Source organism: Pseudopipra pipra, chromosome 18 (assembly GCF_036250125.1).
Source record: "Pseudopipra pipra isolate bDixPip1 chromosome 18, bDixPip1.hap1, whole genome shotgun sequence".
Taxonomy (NCBI): Eukaryota; Metazoa; Chordata; class Aves; order Passeriformes; family Pipridae; genus Pseudopipra; species Pseudopipra pipra.
Genome location: NC_087566.1, coordinates 8,579,173 through 8,592,667, shown reverse-complemented (window position 1 = coordinate 8,592,667; position 13,495 = coordinate 8,579,173). Strand labels below are relative to the sequence as shown.

General features: G+C 48.5%; 2 protein-coding genes across 3 annotated transcripts; both read right to left on the bottom strand.

The window, feature by feature from the left end:
* Positions 1-1,071: 1,071 nt before the first annotated feature.
* On the bottom strand, positions 1,072-1,401 carry LOC135424140 (uncharacterized). Its single transcript, XM_064675058.1, has one exon. The coding sequence runs from the start codon at positions 1,399-1,401 to the stop codon at positions 1,267-1,269; it is 135 nt and encodes a 44-aa protein (XP_064531128.1). The 3' UTR covers positions 1,072-1,266.
* Positions 1,402-4,542: 3,141 nt separating this feature from the next.
* On the bottom strand, positions 4,543-13,462 carry VPS33A (VPS33A core subunit of CORVET and HOPS complexes). Of its 2 annotated transcripts, XM_064675048.1 has the most exons (13): positions 13,355-13,462; positions 13,139-13,204; positions 12,929-13,056; positions 12,348-12,537; positions 11,439-11,555; positions 10,854-11,028; positions 9,928-10,121; positions 8,114-8,240; positions 7,861-7,928; positions 7,265-7,402; positions 6,727-6,864; positions 6,387-6,555; positions 4,543-5,941 (listed from the first exon to the last, which is right to left on the bottom strand). In XM_064675048.1, exons 1-13 carry the CDS (start codon positions 13,454-13,456, stop codon positions 5,748-5,750), a joined length of 1,806 nt encoding a protein of 601 aa, XP_064531118.1. In that variant the 5' UTR covers positions 13,457-13,462; the 3' UTR covers positions 4,543-5,747. The 2 variants fall into 2 exon arrangements, with proteins under 2 accessions (XP_064531118.1, XP_064531119.1); XM_064675049.1 differs by lacking the exon at positions 4,543-5,941 and having other exon boundaries at positions 6,456-6,602.
* Positions 13,463-13,495: the final 33 nt, after the last annotated feature.

Genomic DNA, 13,495 nt, shown 5'->3' with positions numbered 1-13,495 from the left:
CCAGGCAGATACATCCCCTTTAAGGCTTTTCACGTGCTTATCCACTTTAACATTTTAATTTTTGGTTCCAAGTCACACCATTCTCTTAATTTAATTAGTGTTCTATCGTTTATTGGCTATTTTGGTCTACGTTCTTTGGACCTCTTATCATTCTTCCTCAGAGAGTCTCCAACTCTCAGGTTGTAATGTCTTTTTTAATCCCCTTTGTATCTTCTGGTTACTCCATGTCTTTGAAGAACCAGAAATTTAAGATCCCCCATGTCCAACCTTTAACTTCCTCAGGCAAGAAGGGAGATTTAATCTCTGAAATAGAGCAGCACATAAGCTCTAAGTGGTGTCCAGGTGTTAGAAAAACAAATGACTTGTGGGTAGAATTGCCTTGTTAAGGTTTAGGGCTGGACATGTTTCAGTGATCTCAGACCGGGGGCAGGTTAACAAAGTGTGAGGAGGAGGATTTCCACTGATGGTGGACCCAGGGAATGCAGAATTTATGGGCCACAAACACATGGGGCAGAACTCCCAAGAGAAGGAAGAAATAAACCCAACTCAGCAACTGGGCTGAAACCGGCTCCACGGGGGTAAGAGGTGATTCTGACTGACCCAACAAACCCCCAGACCCAAAACAAGAGAAAGACTGAGCATGGCACTAATTCACATGAGAAATAAGAGAATCATTAACCAAAAGAAGATAGAATACTAATTAATAAGAGAACTCGTAGCCCATGAACATTGATTCCTTTGTTTGCCCTTTCCTTGCCCCTGTACATCACAAAACAGTAGGGAGAGGGAAACCTTGTACTGGTTTGGAAGGTCTTTTTCCAGGACTTCTAAATAAACTGACAAGTAATTTCTGTCTCTCTGCCTTCACACCCTTAATTAGGCAGAGTAGGACAAGGCAGGACTTGTTTATTGAGATATTGGTCGTGTTGGAATTGTGTTGCATCCCTCCTGTCCCTCTTTAGACAGGGTGGGAGTCTCAGGAGAAAACTGCTGGGAGGCTTTTAAACATTTCAGGGAGACACAAAGAATCTGCAAGAGCCGCAAAAGATCAGCAAAGTGCATGCAGGTGGATACCTTTTCTTTTAATCTTTATTGTTTTTACATAAGAAAATAAGGTTGTGGTGAGGCTGTAAGGACACAAAACATTTGCAGGTTTGGCGCAGGGGGAAGAAGGGCTGTCCATCCCGTGTGCCGGGCACTGCAGAGCTGGTTGCCTCTGGAAAGCAGGTGGCTGCAGGAGCAGGAGCAAGAGCAGGAGCAGAGCCCTCATTTGAGCACCAAGAAGTAGGTGGTCCAGCCAGCGAGGAGCAGTGCCCCGAGCAGCACCGTGTAGCTGAACAGCACGAAGGCCAGCAGCTCCCTCAGCACCTTGAGGACGTGGATGGCGAAGGACTCCGGCATCGCGCTCTCCGGCAGGTAGGATCCCAATCCCTGGGGTTGGATGCTCCTGCTCCTCCCCGGCCTGTAAGCACAGGGACAGGGTGAGTCTTCCCAAGCAGGGAGACCGTAATTCACAGTTTCTCCCCAGTGGCTCTGCCGTGGGGAGAAACACTGTGATCAGGAGGGTTGATGTCCACCTGGAATGTTGTTAGTGTCTGGTGGGACTCGTGTGCCTGTTCAGAGTCCTCCCGAGCTGTGCAGTGTTGAAAGAGAGTTTGGAATCTGATCAGAGTCTCCCAGTTAGGACTGTTAACGGAGCAGATGGAAATACAGACACAGGCCATGGGCACGGCTGTGTGGGTGAGGCCAGAGGCTCTTAAAGAGTCCAGCTGGCTCCTGGAATCTTTCCCCTGTGGCAGTGGCTGGGTATCCAGGAAGCTTCAGGATCAGAGTGGCCACTGATGGTGCATTACCAACAGCGTGTTCTGATCAAAGTGGTCAATTCCTCCAAGGAAGCCACCATTAATATTTAATGCTATAATTGCATCTAATGGAAATACTGGCACAAACTGAGCCTTTTGTTTAAGAATTACGAAAACTGAGGCTTAAATACAAGTTTGAACAGGCAAATATTTATATCTCACGTTAAAAATAACCTTTAAATGGGAGACATAGGGTAAAATGCTTTAGAATTCATCTTATGGCTTTATTTTAAAGTCATACTTACACTTGCTTTGGAAGTAATTGCTTGATAGTTTAAAATTAAATCCAAACTCTTTCACAAAAGTCGTTGGCTCCTTAGACTTAAAGCTGTGAAGACCCACCTAAAAAATTCTATCATCTCTTCAATTTACATGTTCTTTTAAATTTTGATCACAACTGTGCCTGCTGAAAAATATCTACGCTCTTGCTCAAGCACATAAAGGGAGTTTAAAATGAGATTTAAGATAAAGCAAACCCAAAAGGATTATTTCTCTTCTAAGCGGTCTAAAGCCAGCCAAAGTAAACTGAATTCTCATCCTGTCACTTAGAATGTTTTTTAAAGAGGTCTTCTGATAGAGTTCACTTTTTGCTGTTGTTAAAGAGTTCAGTCATTTCATTCTAAGCTCAGGCACATGTATATACTATAGGAATTATTTCATTTTTAAAGCAACCGTGGTTTCCCCGTTGTTCAAGGCACTGAAGTTTTCTATCCACGGGCTTTACGGGATTTCTGGTTATCTGGAGAGATACTGATAAAGAGATGAACTGCTTACCCAGGCTCTAGTGCGTCAAGGTCCTGCTTCTCTCTAGTTCTGTTCTGCAGCTGTCCCTTGGATTTCTGTCTTCCAGGGGGTTTGTGCTGTGGGCTGATCCCGCTGTGATCCGCTCCGGAGCCGGGAGTACCGGGCTGTGTGTGCAGGACTGGTGCACTCACTAGGTGTGGTCAGGGCGGTTATGATACGACACAACGCGTCGTGCTCGGAGCAGCCAAACAGCTCCCCTTCCCCAGGGGCTGCTGCCAACAGCATTGCCTGGGCTTAAGCACCAGGGCTTGGTGTTACCAGGTCAAAACCTGCATTGGTTTAGTTGTGGGTTTTTTTTTCCTCTAGCAAAATGTGTCATGTTACACTTTGTTATCTGGGAGGCTGCTGTGCCTCTTGCTCTGTTCCCTGGGAGCCTTGTGCTCTGTGGGCCACTCGGGGAGGAGGAGGAGGATGCTCACACACAGCTGGGGCTGTGGGCTGTGGGTCCCAAGGGTGGGACTGTGCAGACTGAGTCTGGCTCTTTTACCAAAAGATTGGGCTGAAGGCAGCCTAATGCCTGCACTGTCACCAGGTCACTGCTCTGGTGCCACCCTCGTCCTCCCAGGGTGTCACCCTGACCTTTCAGAGCACGAGCACTGCAGCCCCTTTGCAGTGAGGGGAGAAGGGAGCCAGGATATATGTTTATTTTTAGCAAAACTCCTTTCTGATAATGCTGTATGAAAAGTGAAAGTGTTCAGGGGTAGAGGTTGGATGATGTTTTTTTTTTTTGCTTGTAACGCAGACAGCAGAGAGAAGGAAGATCATGTTCTGCAGATCAAATCTCTTGCCTACAAATATATTATGATGTAGAAAATGGCCCCTTAATTTAATTAGGCTCCCTTGTCATCAAATTATTATCCACATGGTCAGCAGGGCCTTGGACAGAAGCAGAACATAATCAGCTGCTCAGGAAGCCTGTTAAGTAGTAATTGCTCCTCCAGGGAATTATCAATGTCAGGATGGCTTTTTTTTTTTTTTTTTTTTTTTTTTTTGGTGGTTGTTGTTGTTGTTGTATAGTTCCAGGAAGAGACTTTCTCTAGGTGGAGTGGCCACACAGCTCAGTGCTGGGACAGGTCTGCAAAAAAATAGGCAGCAGTGTTGGTGATAAATTAAGAGTTTACCAAGTGTCTGGGGTTTTGCCTCCAGTGTTACTAACAAACATGTTTTGCTGGTCCAGGTGGACAGTTAGGTCAGCTGGGGAAGTGGGGCTTTGCATGGTTTCCTTTATTCACCTGTGGTGCAGCTTTTACACAGCATGACCTCAGTTCACAAACCAGCCTGATCAGGGCTAGACATTTCCTCAGGATTGGTTCACTTTTTAAGATTTAAAAATAAATAAAATAAAAATAAAAAAAATCTGGAAATTTTGATAGTACAAAGACCCCTCAGGCCAGGCCAAGGACACTGGAAGGGCTGCACTGGGTCACACTGTTTCTTGTTTTCCTCTGCACAGTAACATCTGATTTTTGATCCAAAGCTAATTTAATTTTCTTTTTAAATACTCTGAAACTGCAGAAATAACATAGAGGAAGGCAATCCATGCTTGCTCCCTGCATCATTGTCAAAGTTGAATAATTTCTTTTTTTTTTTTTTTTTTTTTTTAAATCTGCATGTTGCCCACCCACCTCAAGTAAAGTCTCTGAAGACTGAAACTGTATTTTTCTTTAAAAGTCAGGAAATCCCACAGATATTTCCAATGCAGTATATTAGGTGGCAGAACAGAATAAAATTTTGAATGAGTTTAAAGAAAAAACATTCAGATATTAAAAAATTTGTTTTAAGTAATTCAGTTGTCTTTGGGCAGGGGCAGAAGAACACAGCTACCACAGTGCAGAGTTTTATTTATTTTTGTATTCCAGAGAGAGAGTGCAAACACTTCCAAAAAAAGATCAAATACATCTTTATTTTATTCTCATAACTGGAGTTAAGCAGACAGAGGGGGCCATGAAGGGGCTTCATTTGGCAGAACTCAGAAAATAAAACAACATGCCAAAACCCACAGTCACAACTGTGACAACTTGGAAAAATGAAGGTGTTTACTGGGCCACATTATGCAGAATAACTAAAAGCAGAAACGTTTGGTAATAAAGTGATTTAAGTTGTGGTTTGTTTTTTTTTTTAGTTGTCTTTAACTATTTAGGAGTCCCCAGTGGGGGCTGTTAAAGCCTGTGGGTACAGTAACTGTGCCCACCAGGCACCAACACCACCCCTGCTCTGCCTTCCCAGCCTCTGGAAGCTGCCTCTTCTACACACTGGCTCAGCAACACCAAGGGCCCAGCCACCGAGCCCGTGGAAAATTCCATTTTATAAGTTTGAGCTCTACAACACCTTGTGACAGCGAGTACCACTGTTTATAACCTCAGCAGGGGGGTGAAAAAAGTGTCTGTTTTAAACCCGCTGTTTACTGGGTCCCTGTTGTTGCTGGTTTTGGCCCAAGTCCCACCTGGGGAGTGTCTGTGTGTCTTCAACCATCGGCTCCTGACACACTGATGTAATTCATACTCTGGAGTAGCTTTCCACAGTCAGGTGGGAGTACCTGGGACAAACAAGCCACCTCACAATGATCCCTTCAAGGATAAAGTGAAGTAAAAGGCTCAAGGATCAGAGGCACATAACTCTGACAAACACACCCAGTGCATCCACGGAATGTACCAAGCACCAGAGAGAGAGAGAGAGACTGGGAATACTGGTATGAAATCAGGAACAGACAACATCCTGCCTGCATCTCCCACTAAAACTAAACTGAAAGAAAAAAAAGCAGCAATTTGCCAAAGAGAAAGACCAGGGCACATCCCCAGTCCCCCTGTGCTTGGCTGCCAGGTCAGACCACGAGCAGGGATTTCTCATTCTCTCCCATGGTTTATTCCATCCTTAGTGCCTTCCAGCACTGCTTGTTTAATAGGAAGTTCCACAAATGGCTGGAACACAAGTGCAGAAGGGATGAGGGTCACTGGATCATGAGCTGGTCTCAGGAGAGCTCCTTTCAGTGCTGTGTTTCTCCAGTGTTCAAGCAGCAGAGCCAGGACCAGACGTGCCTGTGTCACACAGGGCCTCTCGCTTTACTGTCTCTCACCACACACCCTAGAAAGGGGCAGGCTCCAGTTTTTCCATCAAGGATTTGATCCAGGTTGTTCCATTGATGAGCTTTGTGGTGGCAATGACGTACTCTGTGCCTCCATCTTCCATCTGGGACAGGAACCTCAGCGCAGCGATCTCCGCGTACGTCACCCCTCCCAGGAAGAACACCAGAGTGACCCTGTTCTCCCCGTGCTGACCTGGGGAGCCAGGGAAAGGGGCAGGTTGGCTTAGTTTGAGTTTTACATCTCCTGTGCATCAACTGTCAGTCAAACTCAAATGACCTAAAACTAAACTACAGAGAGCAGCTGAATTAGGGGGAAAATTTATTGGGTGAATCCAGACCCTGCTCCCGCCCTGGAGTCTCTTTATAGATGTGCTTCTGCCTGACCAGTTTTAATGCTGGGTAGGTGAAGCTGACATTCTTTGTAAAGTGATTTTGCACACTAAAATCACAGGCTGGAGTTTATTTTAGTACTCTGATGGGAAGTTAAAACAATTTGTCACAGGATGGTTAGTTAGATCTAATACTGCAGAGGGACAGGGAGGCCTGGGCTCTGCCAGCCCCTGATTTCAGTTTGCCTCATTCCAGCCTAACAGAGATGCACTTCTCTTTAAAACAAGGGAAAACGAGGCAAAACTTACGCTTTTTCTGAAGGCCAGTGGGTAACTGCTGCCTCTCCTCAAAATGGGGCCCTGGCAGCATCTTCAGCACCTCCTCGATGCTCCTCCAGCCCGGGCGGGCCAGGAGCTGTGCCAGGCGCACGCTCAGCGGGGCGTAGCCGCTGTACACGTACGAGATGTCGTTGGGGTTCTGGGGGAGAGAGCACGGGGGGAGCAGCAGGTCAGAGACACCTCACGCTGCAAAACAGCACCACAGAAATAAATTACATGAAAAAAAAAGGGTGTTCCCGCTGTGTTCTGTGGTTGTACGCAGGGCTCGTGGCTGGTTTTACCTGTTCACCAGTTACCAGTGCCTGGTTACCTGTTCATTAACATCATCCATCCACAGGCGCAGGGTTTTCCTGATCGTGGGGTAGTTATTCCTGCCACTTGTCTGAGGTTTCAGCAGTCCAGCTTTTTCCAGGTTGTTTAAAGTCAATATATGTTCATAGCCATAAGTCTGCAATATGAAGAAATCACCTTTAATACCCTGTCAGTAACCCATGACCAGAGTGTTAAAAAAAAAAAAAATGGCAAAGATATTAATTTAAAAAAAGTGTTTGTTTAAAAGAGCTTTTTAGTTAAGATCTCTCTACAGTGTATCCCATTTAGAGTGTTTAAAACATAACAGTAAAAAGAGCAGTGATATAAACCTGCTGTATCTACGTGTTGTAACACACACAAACACCCCCCAGTCACTGCTGTCAGCCCAGACTGACTCTCTGTGTTCCCTCTGTGCACGCTGGAACTCAACACTACCCTGGTTTAAGATGTGTCTGCCTAGAATGCAAGTGTTGTAGAGCTGAGGATTTGATATGGATTTTCTCAGGAATTTCTTGATCCAAAAGTTAGAGCCCAACCTGGAGAATCTCTCTCTTGTAATGGTCCAGAACCTTCTGCTTCAGTCCACTGTTGCACACGGATTGCAAGCAAACAAGACGCAAGATCTTGATTAATGGATGTTTTTGAGCTATGCAGTCTTCAATATAATTGTTAACCTATTAAATAAAATACACAAACTGTTATTTAAAGAACTGTTAAAGTGCCCAGAAGACCTGGAAAGAAAGATCTGGTTTGCTCAGTGTCTCCAAAACAGCAAGAAAGAGGGTCCAACTGTTCTCCAGACAGCTCAGAACCACCTGCAGAACAGTGACCCAGGTTCCACCTGGGCTCTCCCTGAAGGATGGCAGTTCCACAGGCAGCAGCCAGACTTCACCTGATGCACTAAAGAATTCTGATGAACCATCTTCAACGTTTCACCGATCCCTCACAGCACACAGTGCCCCTGCCCAGGTCAGACCCCCGTGTACAGCTGCATCCCGGGCAGGGACAGCTATTTCAGCGAGGCAAGTCACCAGACATCATCTCCATCAGATATTTCCTCTCTCGAAAAAACCCAAATGGAAAAAAACCATTTTGAAGACGTAAGAGTCACTAATTGTCATTATCTACTTACCTTGTCTGTGTCTATTCCAGACATGAACTCTTGCTCCACTGTTAAATTATCGAAGAAATCTTCAGATGCTTCGGGAAAAGAATGAAAATCAACACAACAGCAACAGACAGCTTATTTTCTACTTTTAACCTTTCAGCAGAGATGCACCGGATGGAGCAAAGCCAGTTTTTGCCAGGCTGAACAATGTCCATCAAATCACCTGTCCTCTGGCTGTATTTAAAGCAGCCCAAGGGGGTGCTGAGCACATACTCACTGGTGATGTCCTTGATGAGCTCTGCGATGGAGGTGTGGTTGGCCAGCGAGCTCCTGGCCGCCTGCATGTGGGGCAGCTGGGACACAAACTGCTTGATCTCCCCCACCGTCTTCGCGTGGTGCCTCTCCTGGAGAAACCCATGGCTGAGGTTAGGCCTTGTGCACGTCAGGAACACTGATTAGGTCATTGTATCATGGAAAGCTATTTTACTGTACTCACTGCACCTGCAGGAGTTAGAGATATGTGACCTTTTAGATAAAAGACTTTAAATGCTTTCACTGAAGTCACAGCATTACCTGTAACAGCACTTGGATCACTGGAAGAGGCAGGATATAATACAACAGGATCATCATACTGGTTGTCTTCCATTACACTTTATCCAACCTTTATCCACCTTTGTCTGACTCCAGCCATCACTACTTGCTCTCCTCCATTTCCCTACCAGGGAAAACTGCCTTTTTCACACAAAGAGGAATTACTTTGCTGGCTGCCAGGAAACCTGGAGCTCTAGGCCAATGCTGTCAGAGCTGGGGGGATATTTCTCCTGGGAGCAGGAGTGAAAGGTGCTGGGAGCTGGGCTGGCAGGCTCTGCCATTCCCTGTACCTGGCTGCAGCAGTGTCCCAGGCTCTGAGCCAGGATGTGCTGAAGCCCCTGCAGAGTTCAGCTCTCAGAGCAGTCCAGAGGTCTGCACTGCATTTGGGCCACTTGCCTCTTGCTGCAACTTGGAATAAAAATAATATTAATTTGACTCGGATGTGAAGGATTTAAACGGGCAAGTGCAGGCAGGACAGTGATAATGATGGAGCCTGCAATCTAAGAAGTCCTCTGCTGCCAATATGCTGCTGTTTCATTATCACCTATTACCACTGACAATTTGTTAAAATTCTCTTTTTGTTAACAGCCAGTAGGAATAATCCAGCTTTAGCTCCTCTAGCACCAGTACTGCAGAAGCAAACATATACTAGGAGAGGAGGCTGAGCACTCAGTATTTCAGTTAAGGTACAGATACCTCATCTTTGATGTGGCAGAGGTGAAGGGACTAAAAAAACATAAAGGAAATACAATCAAAGAGTATAATGAGTTCTCTTGAGAATCCCCATGAAGTCTGAAAGCCGAGATCTCAGTTTCTTTATGAATCATCAACAGGATGTTTTCAAACAAAACCACAAACATGCCCCCCACAACTTTCCAGCTCTGTCTAAGGCGACACATGAGCATGAATTTACAGGTTAAAACTTCTGCAAGGCAACTGTCTTTTCAACATTCCTATTGTTTTTTATGCCAGCCATAATAAGCTGTTCTGGAGTTCTATTGCTTAAAGCCTTTTCTCTGCACCCTCAGCGAATACAAAGGGAAAAGGACCTTTCAGTGAACAGGTAACAAGAGCAGCAAAGTGGAACTGAACAGCACACTAAAACTGAACTTTGGCCTCTTGCAGAGGGAAGCAGCACCTGACTGTCCTGCAGACCAAGGGATGCAATTCCTGTTGTGGAAACTATGGGCTCACATGGCAGAAGCTCTGAGGAGAAGCAAAACCCCAGAACAGAAGTGTGGGGAGAAGAGGAGGATCCACATTACTACAGGATTCTTCAAAGGAGATTTGACCAACACCTTCCAGTCTGAGTGGAGGTGATCTCACCCCAGGGCAGGGGAACAGACTGGAGTGGCTTCTCAAGACTATCTGTTTTTTCTCTGCCTGGGGCATTACTCTGTGGCAGCAGATTGAGCTGCCAGTCACTGCCCTGCTGAGGGCAGACTGACTTAGCTGATGACAAGTACACCCAAGGGATGCACTGTTGGATCCAGGCCTCACCTCAAAGGCTGCTGAGATGATCTTGGCTTTCTTGCTGAGCACTGACCCCACGGCATTGAAGTTCTTGTCGCGGATCTCGGCGTACAGCTCCTCTGCAGAGTTCAGCTGCAGCTTCTTGGGTTCCGTGGGGAGATCCTTCCCACCCTCACCCTGCTTCTTCGGGGCAAACTTCTCAGGAGGGAGTTTCACATAAGCTACCAAATGCAGAGAAACTACCCTTAAAGGACTGGAACTTCACCACCAGAAGTAATGATCAGCAGGCTGTGGGAACATGTCCCCTGGGCTGGAAACAGCTCTGAGCAGCAGAGCAAATATAAACACCCAGACCCCTCAGTGCTTAGGTGTTAATTAAGGAGAGTCTCACTGCACTCACCCAGGGACCTACACAAACACACGTGATCAGAACCCAAGTGCCAGCTGCTTTCAGAGAGGCTTGGATGAGCCCTGCAGCCAGGCCAGTCCAGCAGCAGAAATTAGAGCCCATAAAGGCCTCTCTGGAGTTTTCTTACTACCTCCTGAAGAGAAGGAGTACACTCTGAATGGCCCCCAAAAACTGTCCCTGTCCCCCCAGCGTGACACATGATCCAGCCAGGCTGGAGGGTGAAGGCACACACTATTTCTATTTGTACACCATGTGTTCTGTGGCTGCACCCACCCAGCATCCAAAATATACCCATTCAATAACCACACACTGTTCAGCTCCCCTTCCCATCCAAAAAGAGCCAGAGTGGATCTTGATGGGCTCCAGCTTGGGACTGAATCAACCTGCACTCACTTCAGCTGAGCTGCTCCCACCCTCCAGCCATTTAGTGAAGCAAAAACCACTGTGACACACTGCAACCGGCTCCAGCACACGGGAAACCTCCCCCAGGACATGGGAAGCTTCCCCCAGGGCACGGGAAACCCCCCTTCCCCACAAAACTCACTGTTCTGGATGCCATAGATCTCATCTATCAGCCCCTCGTACGTCAGCTGCGTGGCCAGCGGCGTCAGCAGGTCGACGTTGCGGTCCAGCAACAAGAGGGTATCAAAGACGGGAAATATGGAGTTCTGGCTCCCAGGGAACTCACGCTTCATCCTGATCATCATGTTGGCCACGTGCTGAAAGGAAATCACGTCAGGCTGGTTACAGTCCAGGCCACAATGGATGGATTTGAGCTCTGAGCCCTGCAAGCACATGCTCGTGCAAGCGTGGGCGCAGCCCTGGGTAAAAAGGAAGAGAATGGCCAGAGGTACAGCCTGGCTGATGGACAGGGCAGGATGACACAGAGAAAACAAAGTCCTTCTCTTCTGCTCTCTGCAACTTAGCAAGACAGCAACTGGCCACAGCACTGCCTTCACCTCAAGCTGTTCTCTCACCACAAAAGGTACCAATTAAACCATAGGTTGATCAGAGAGAAGGAAAAGGACAAGTGAGTGTCGTGGCTGGATTAAAAAACACCCAGAAATGCATTTAATCAAACAACCCTTAAGGCAGTTCCAAAGAACAAGATGCATTTTTTCATCCTCACCCGAGCACAGTCGCCCTTCCCAAAAATCTGCGGGATGGTTCCGTAGAGAGCCTGCAGTGTCATCAGCCCCTTTGCTGCATGGTACAGACTGGTCTGGTCACTCTCCAGGTAACATTCCTAAAGAACAAGAAGGATTCTGATAAGAGGTGTTGATCCAACACAGCTGCTTCCACAGCAGTGTGAGGTTCATATGAACAGTTCAGACAAGACACAGGCTGGGAAAAAACTGTGGCTGTTGGACCTTATTATTTGTGCCATTGCTACAGCAAATCATTTGACCAGACCGGACACTACAGTATTTCTGAACTCCACACACAAATCCAGTTTGATGGAGCAAGAGAGCCAGAAAGTGACTGCAAGGAGCCTCTCCTGCTAATTAGGCCAATCTGAGCACCCAACACCTCATGGTAGCTGCAAGCCCTGACATGTCCTCTGGGCTACACTTCATATGGCAGAGAAGGCCAAAGAAACTCCCAAACCATCCTGTCCCCAGATGCAGCACTGTGGGAACACAGGACACACAGCTGGGATGTGCCAGCTATTAGAGCTCAGTGCAGCTCAGTGCAGGATGAACCATCATGAATTCCTGACTGCGCAGTGACACAAACCGTGCTGGCTCCTCCTGACAACTGAATGCTCTGAGTCAGGAATGCCCCATCTGCGATAACAACAGCAGCAGATAAAGCTGGAGGGACTGGGTGCAGCTCCTTGTAGTGACTGTTCCTTCAGCGTTTAGTGTGAAAACACACAGGGAAGTTCAGGCTCAGTTCAGGCCTCAGGATCAAGTCACATTTGCTCTGCAAGGCCTTTCCCTGCTGTGCAGGTCCCCCCACAAACTCTCTGAGAGCCGCTGCACTGACACCAATGGCCAACCCAACACCACAGAGGGTTTTCCCTCAAAGCGCTCACCTTGAAGGCGCTCTCGGACTCCATGGAGAGCAGGTCCCCGTCGAAGGGGATGAGGTCCAGGCTGTACTGCTCACGGTGGATGAAGGAGCCCAGCACACCCTGCTCCTTCAGCCACTGCTCGCACAGGAGACTGCGGCGTGGCACGAACAGGATGTGGAAATCCCTCTGGGGAGAGCGGCCTCTATCCTCCCTGGAAGAGCCACAGCAGGAGCACTGCACTGGGTTATTATTGCCAACTCCCAGCTTGGCATGTTAGAGTGTCCAGGATGCACAACCCAGCCAAGTGCAGGCACAGGTCTGGCACCAGGGCAAGGGGACTTGGTTATCCTGCAGTTCCCAAAATGAGCATCAATCCAAGCACGACTCGTTCCAGCTAATTAGAAGGAACATATATCCTCATAAGGAGGAACAGATCCTCTGCATGGCAGCCAAAGAGAAGCCCCTCTCTCTCCCCACTCAACCCCCCCGAGTGGCTGTGCTGCAGTTTGGTGTCTGCACGTGGTTCCTCGTTCCCTGCCCAGGTATAACAAGCCAGCCGGTGGTTCAGACCACCCCTGGCCGCCCTCCTCTGCCCGCGGTACCTGAGCACGTTGTCGGTGATGATGTCCATCAGCTCCAGCTTGGGCCTGACGAAGAAGATGATGTTCTTGACGTCGGCCGGGGGCAGCCGGCCCGGCTTGAGCGTGAACATCTTCTCCACCTCATGCTCCTGTGCGGGGGCACGGGCGTCACCCGAGAGCGGCGCGGCCGGGGCAGGGCTGGGAGCCTCCCCCGACCCGCCCGGCGCTTACCTTGAGCAGCGAGTACTGCGCGATCAGCCCGAAGGGCCCGGTCAGGTACTCGTCCCACACGATGGCCTGGAGAGGGGACAGCGGGGTCAGCAGGGGACAGCGGGGTCCGCGATCCATCCCCATCCCGGCCCCGCACTCCCACCTTGGACCCCGCGCCCACCTTCGGTCCCGCTCCCGCCCTGGACCCCGCTCCCCTCCCGGTCCCCGCGCTCCCACCTTGGAGCCCGCGCACTTGTCGAGGAACTCGCGGAGCTCGCGCCGCCCCGCCTCCCTCAGCGCCGTCAGGTTCACCCTGCCCGAGCTCAGGTGCGCCGCCATGGCCGCCCCGCCCGCCCGCCCGCGTGACCGCGGGGCGGG

Excerpts from the sequence above, each read along its gene's own strand:
- LOC135424140 (XM_064675058.1), bottom strand. The coding sequence starts at position 1,401 with ATGCCGGAGTCCTTCGCCATCCACGTCCTCAAGGTGCTGAGGGAGCTG.
- VPS33A (XM_064675048.1), bottom strand. The coding sequence starts at position 13,456 with ATGGCGGCGCACCTGAGCTCGGGCAGGGTGAACCTGACGGCGCTGAGG. Across the intron at positions 8,241-9,927 it reads TCATCTCAGCAGCCTTTGAG|GAGAGGCACCACGCGAAGAC; the intron begins GTGAGGCCTGGA and ends GGGTTTCTCCAG. Across the intron at positions 7,929-8,113 it reads GCTCATCAAGGACATCACCA|CATCTGAAGATTTCTTCGAT; the intron begins GTGAGTATGTGC and ends CTTTTCCCGAAG.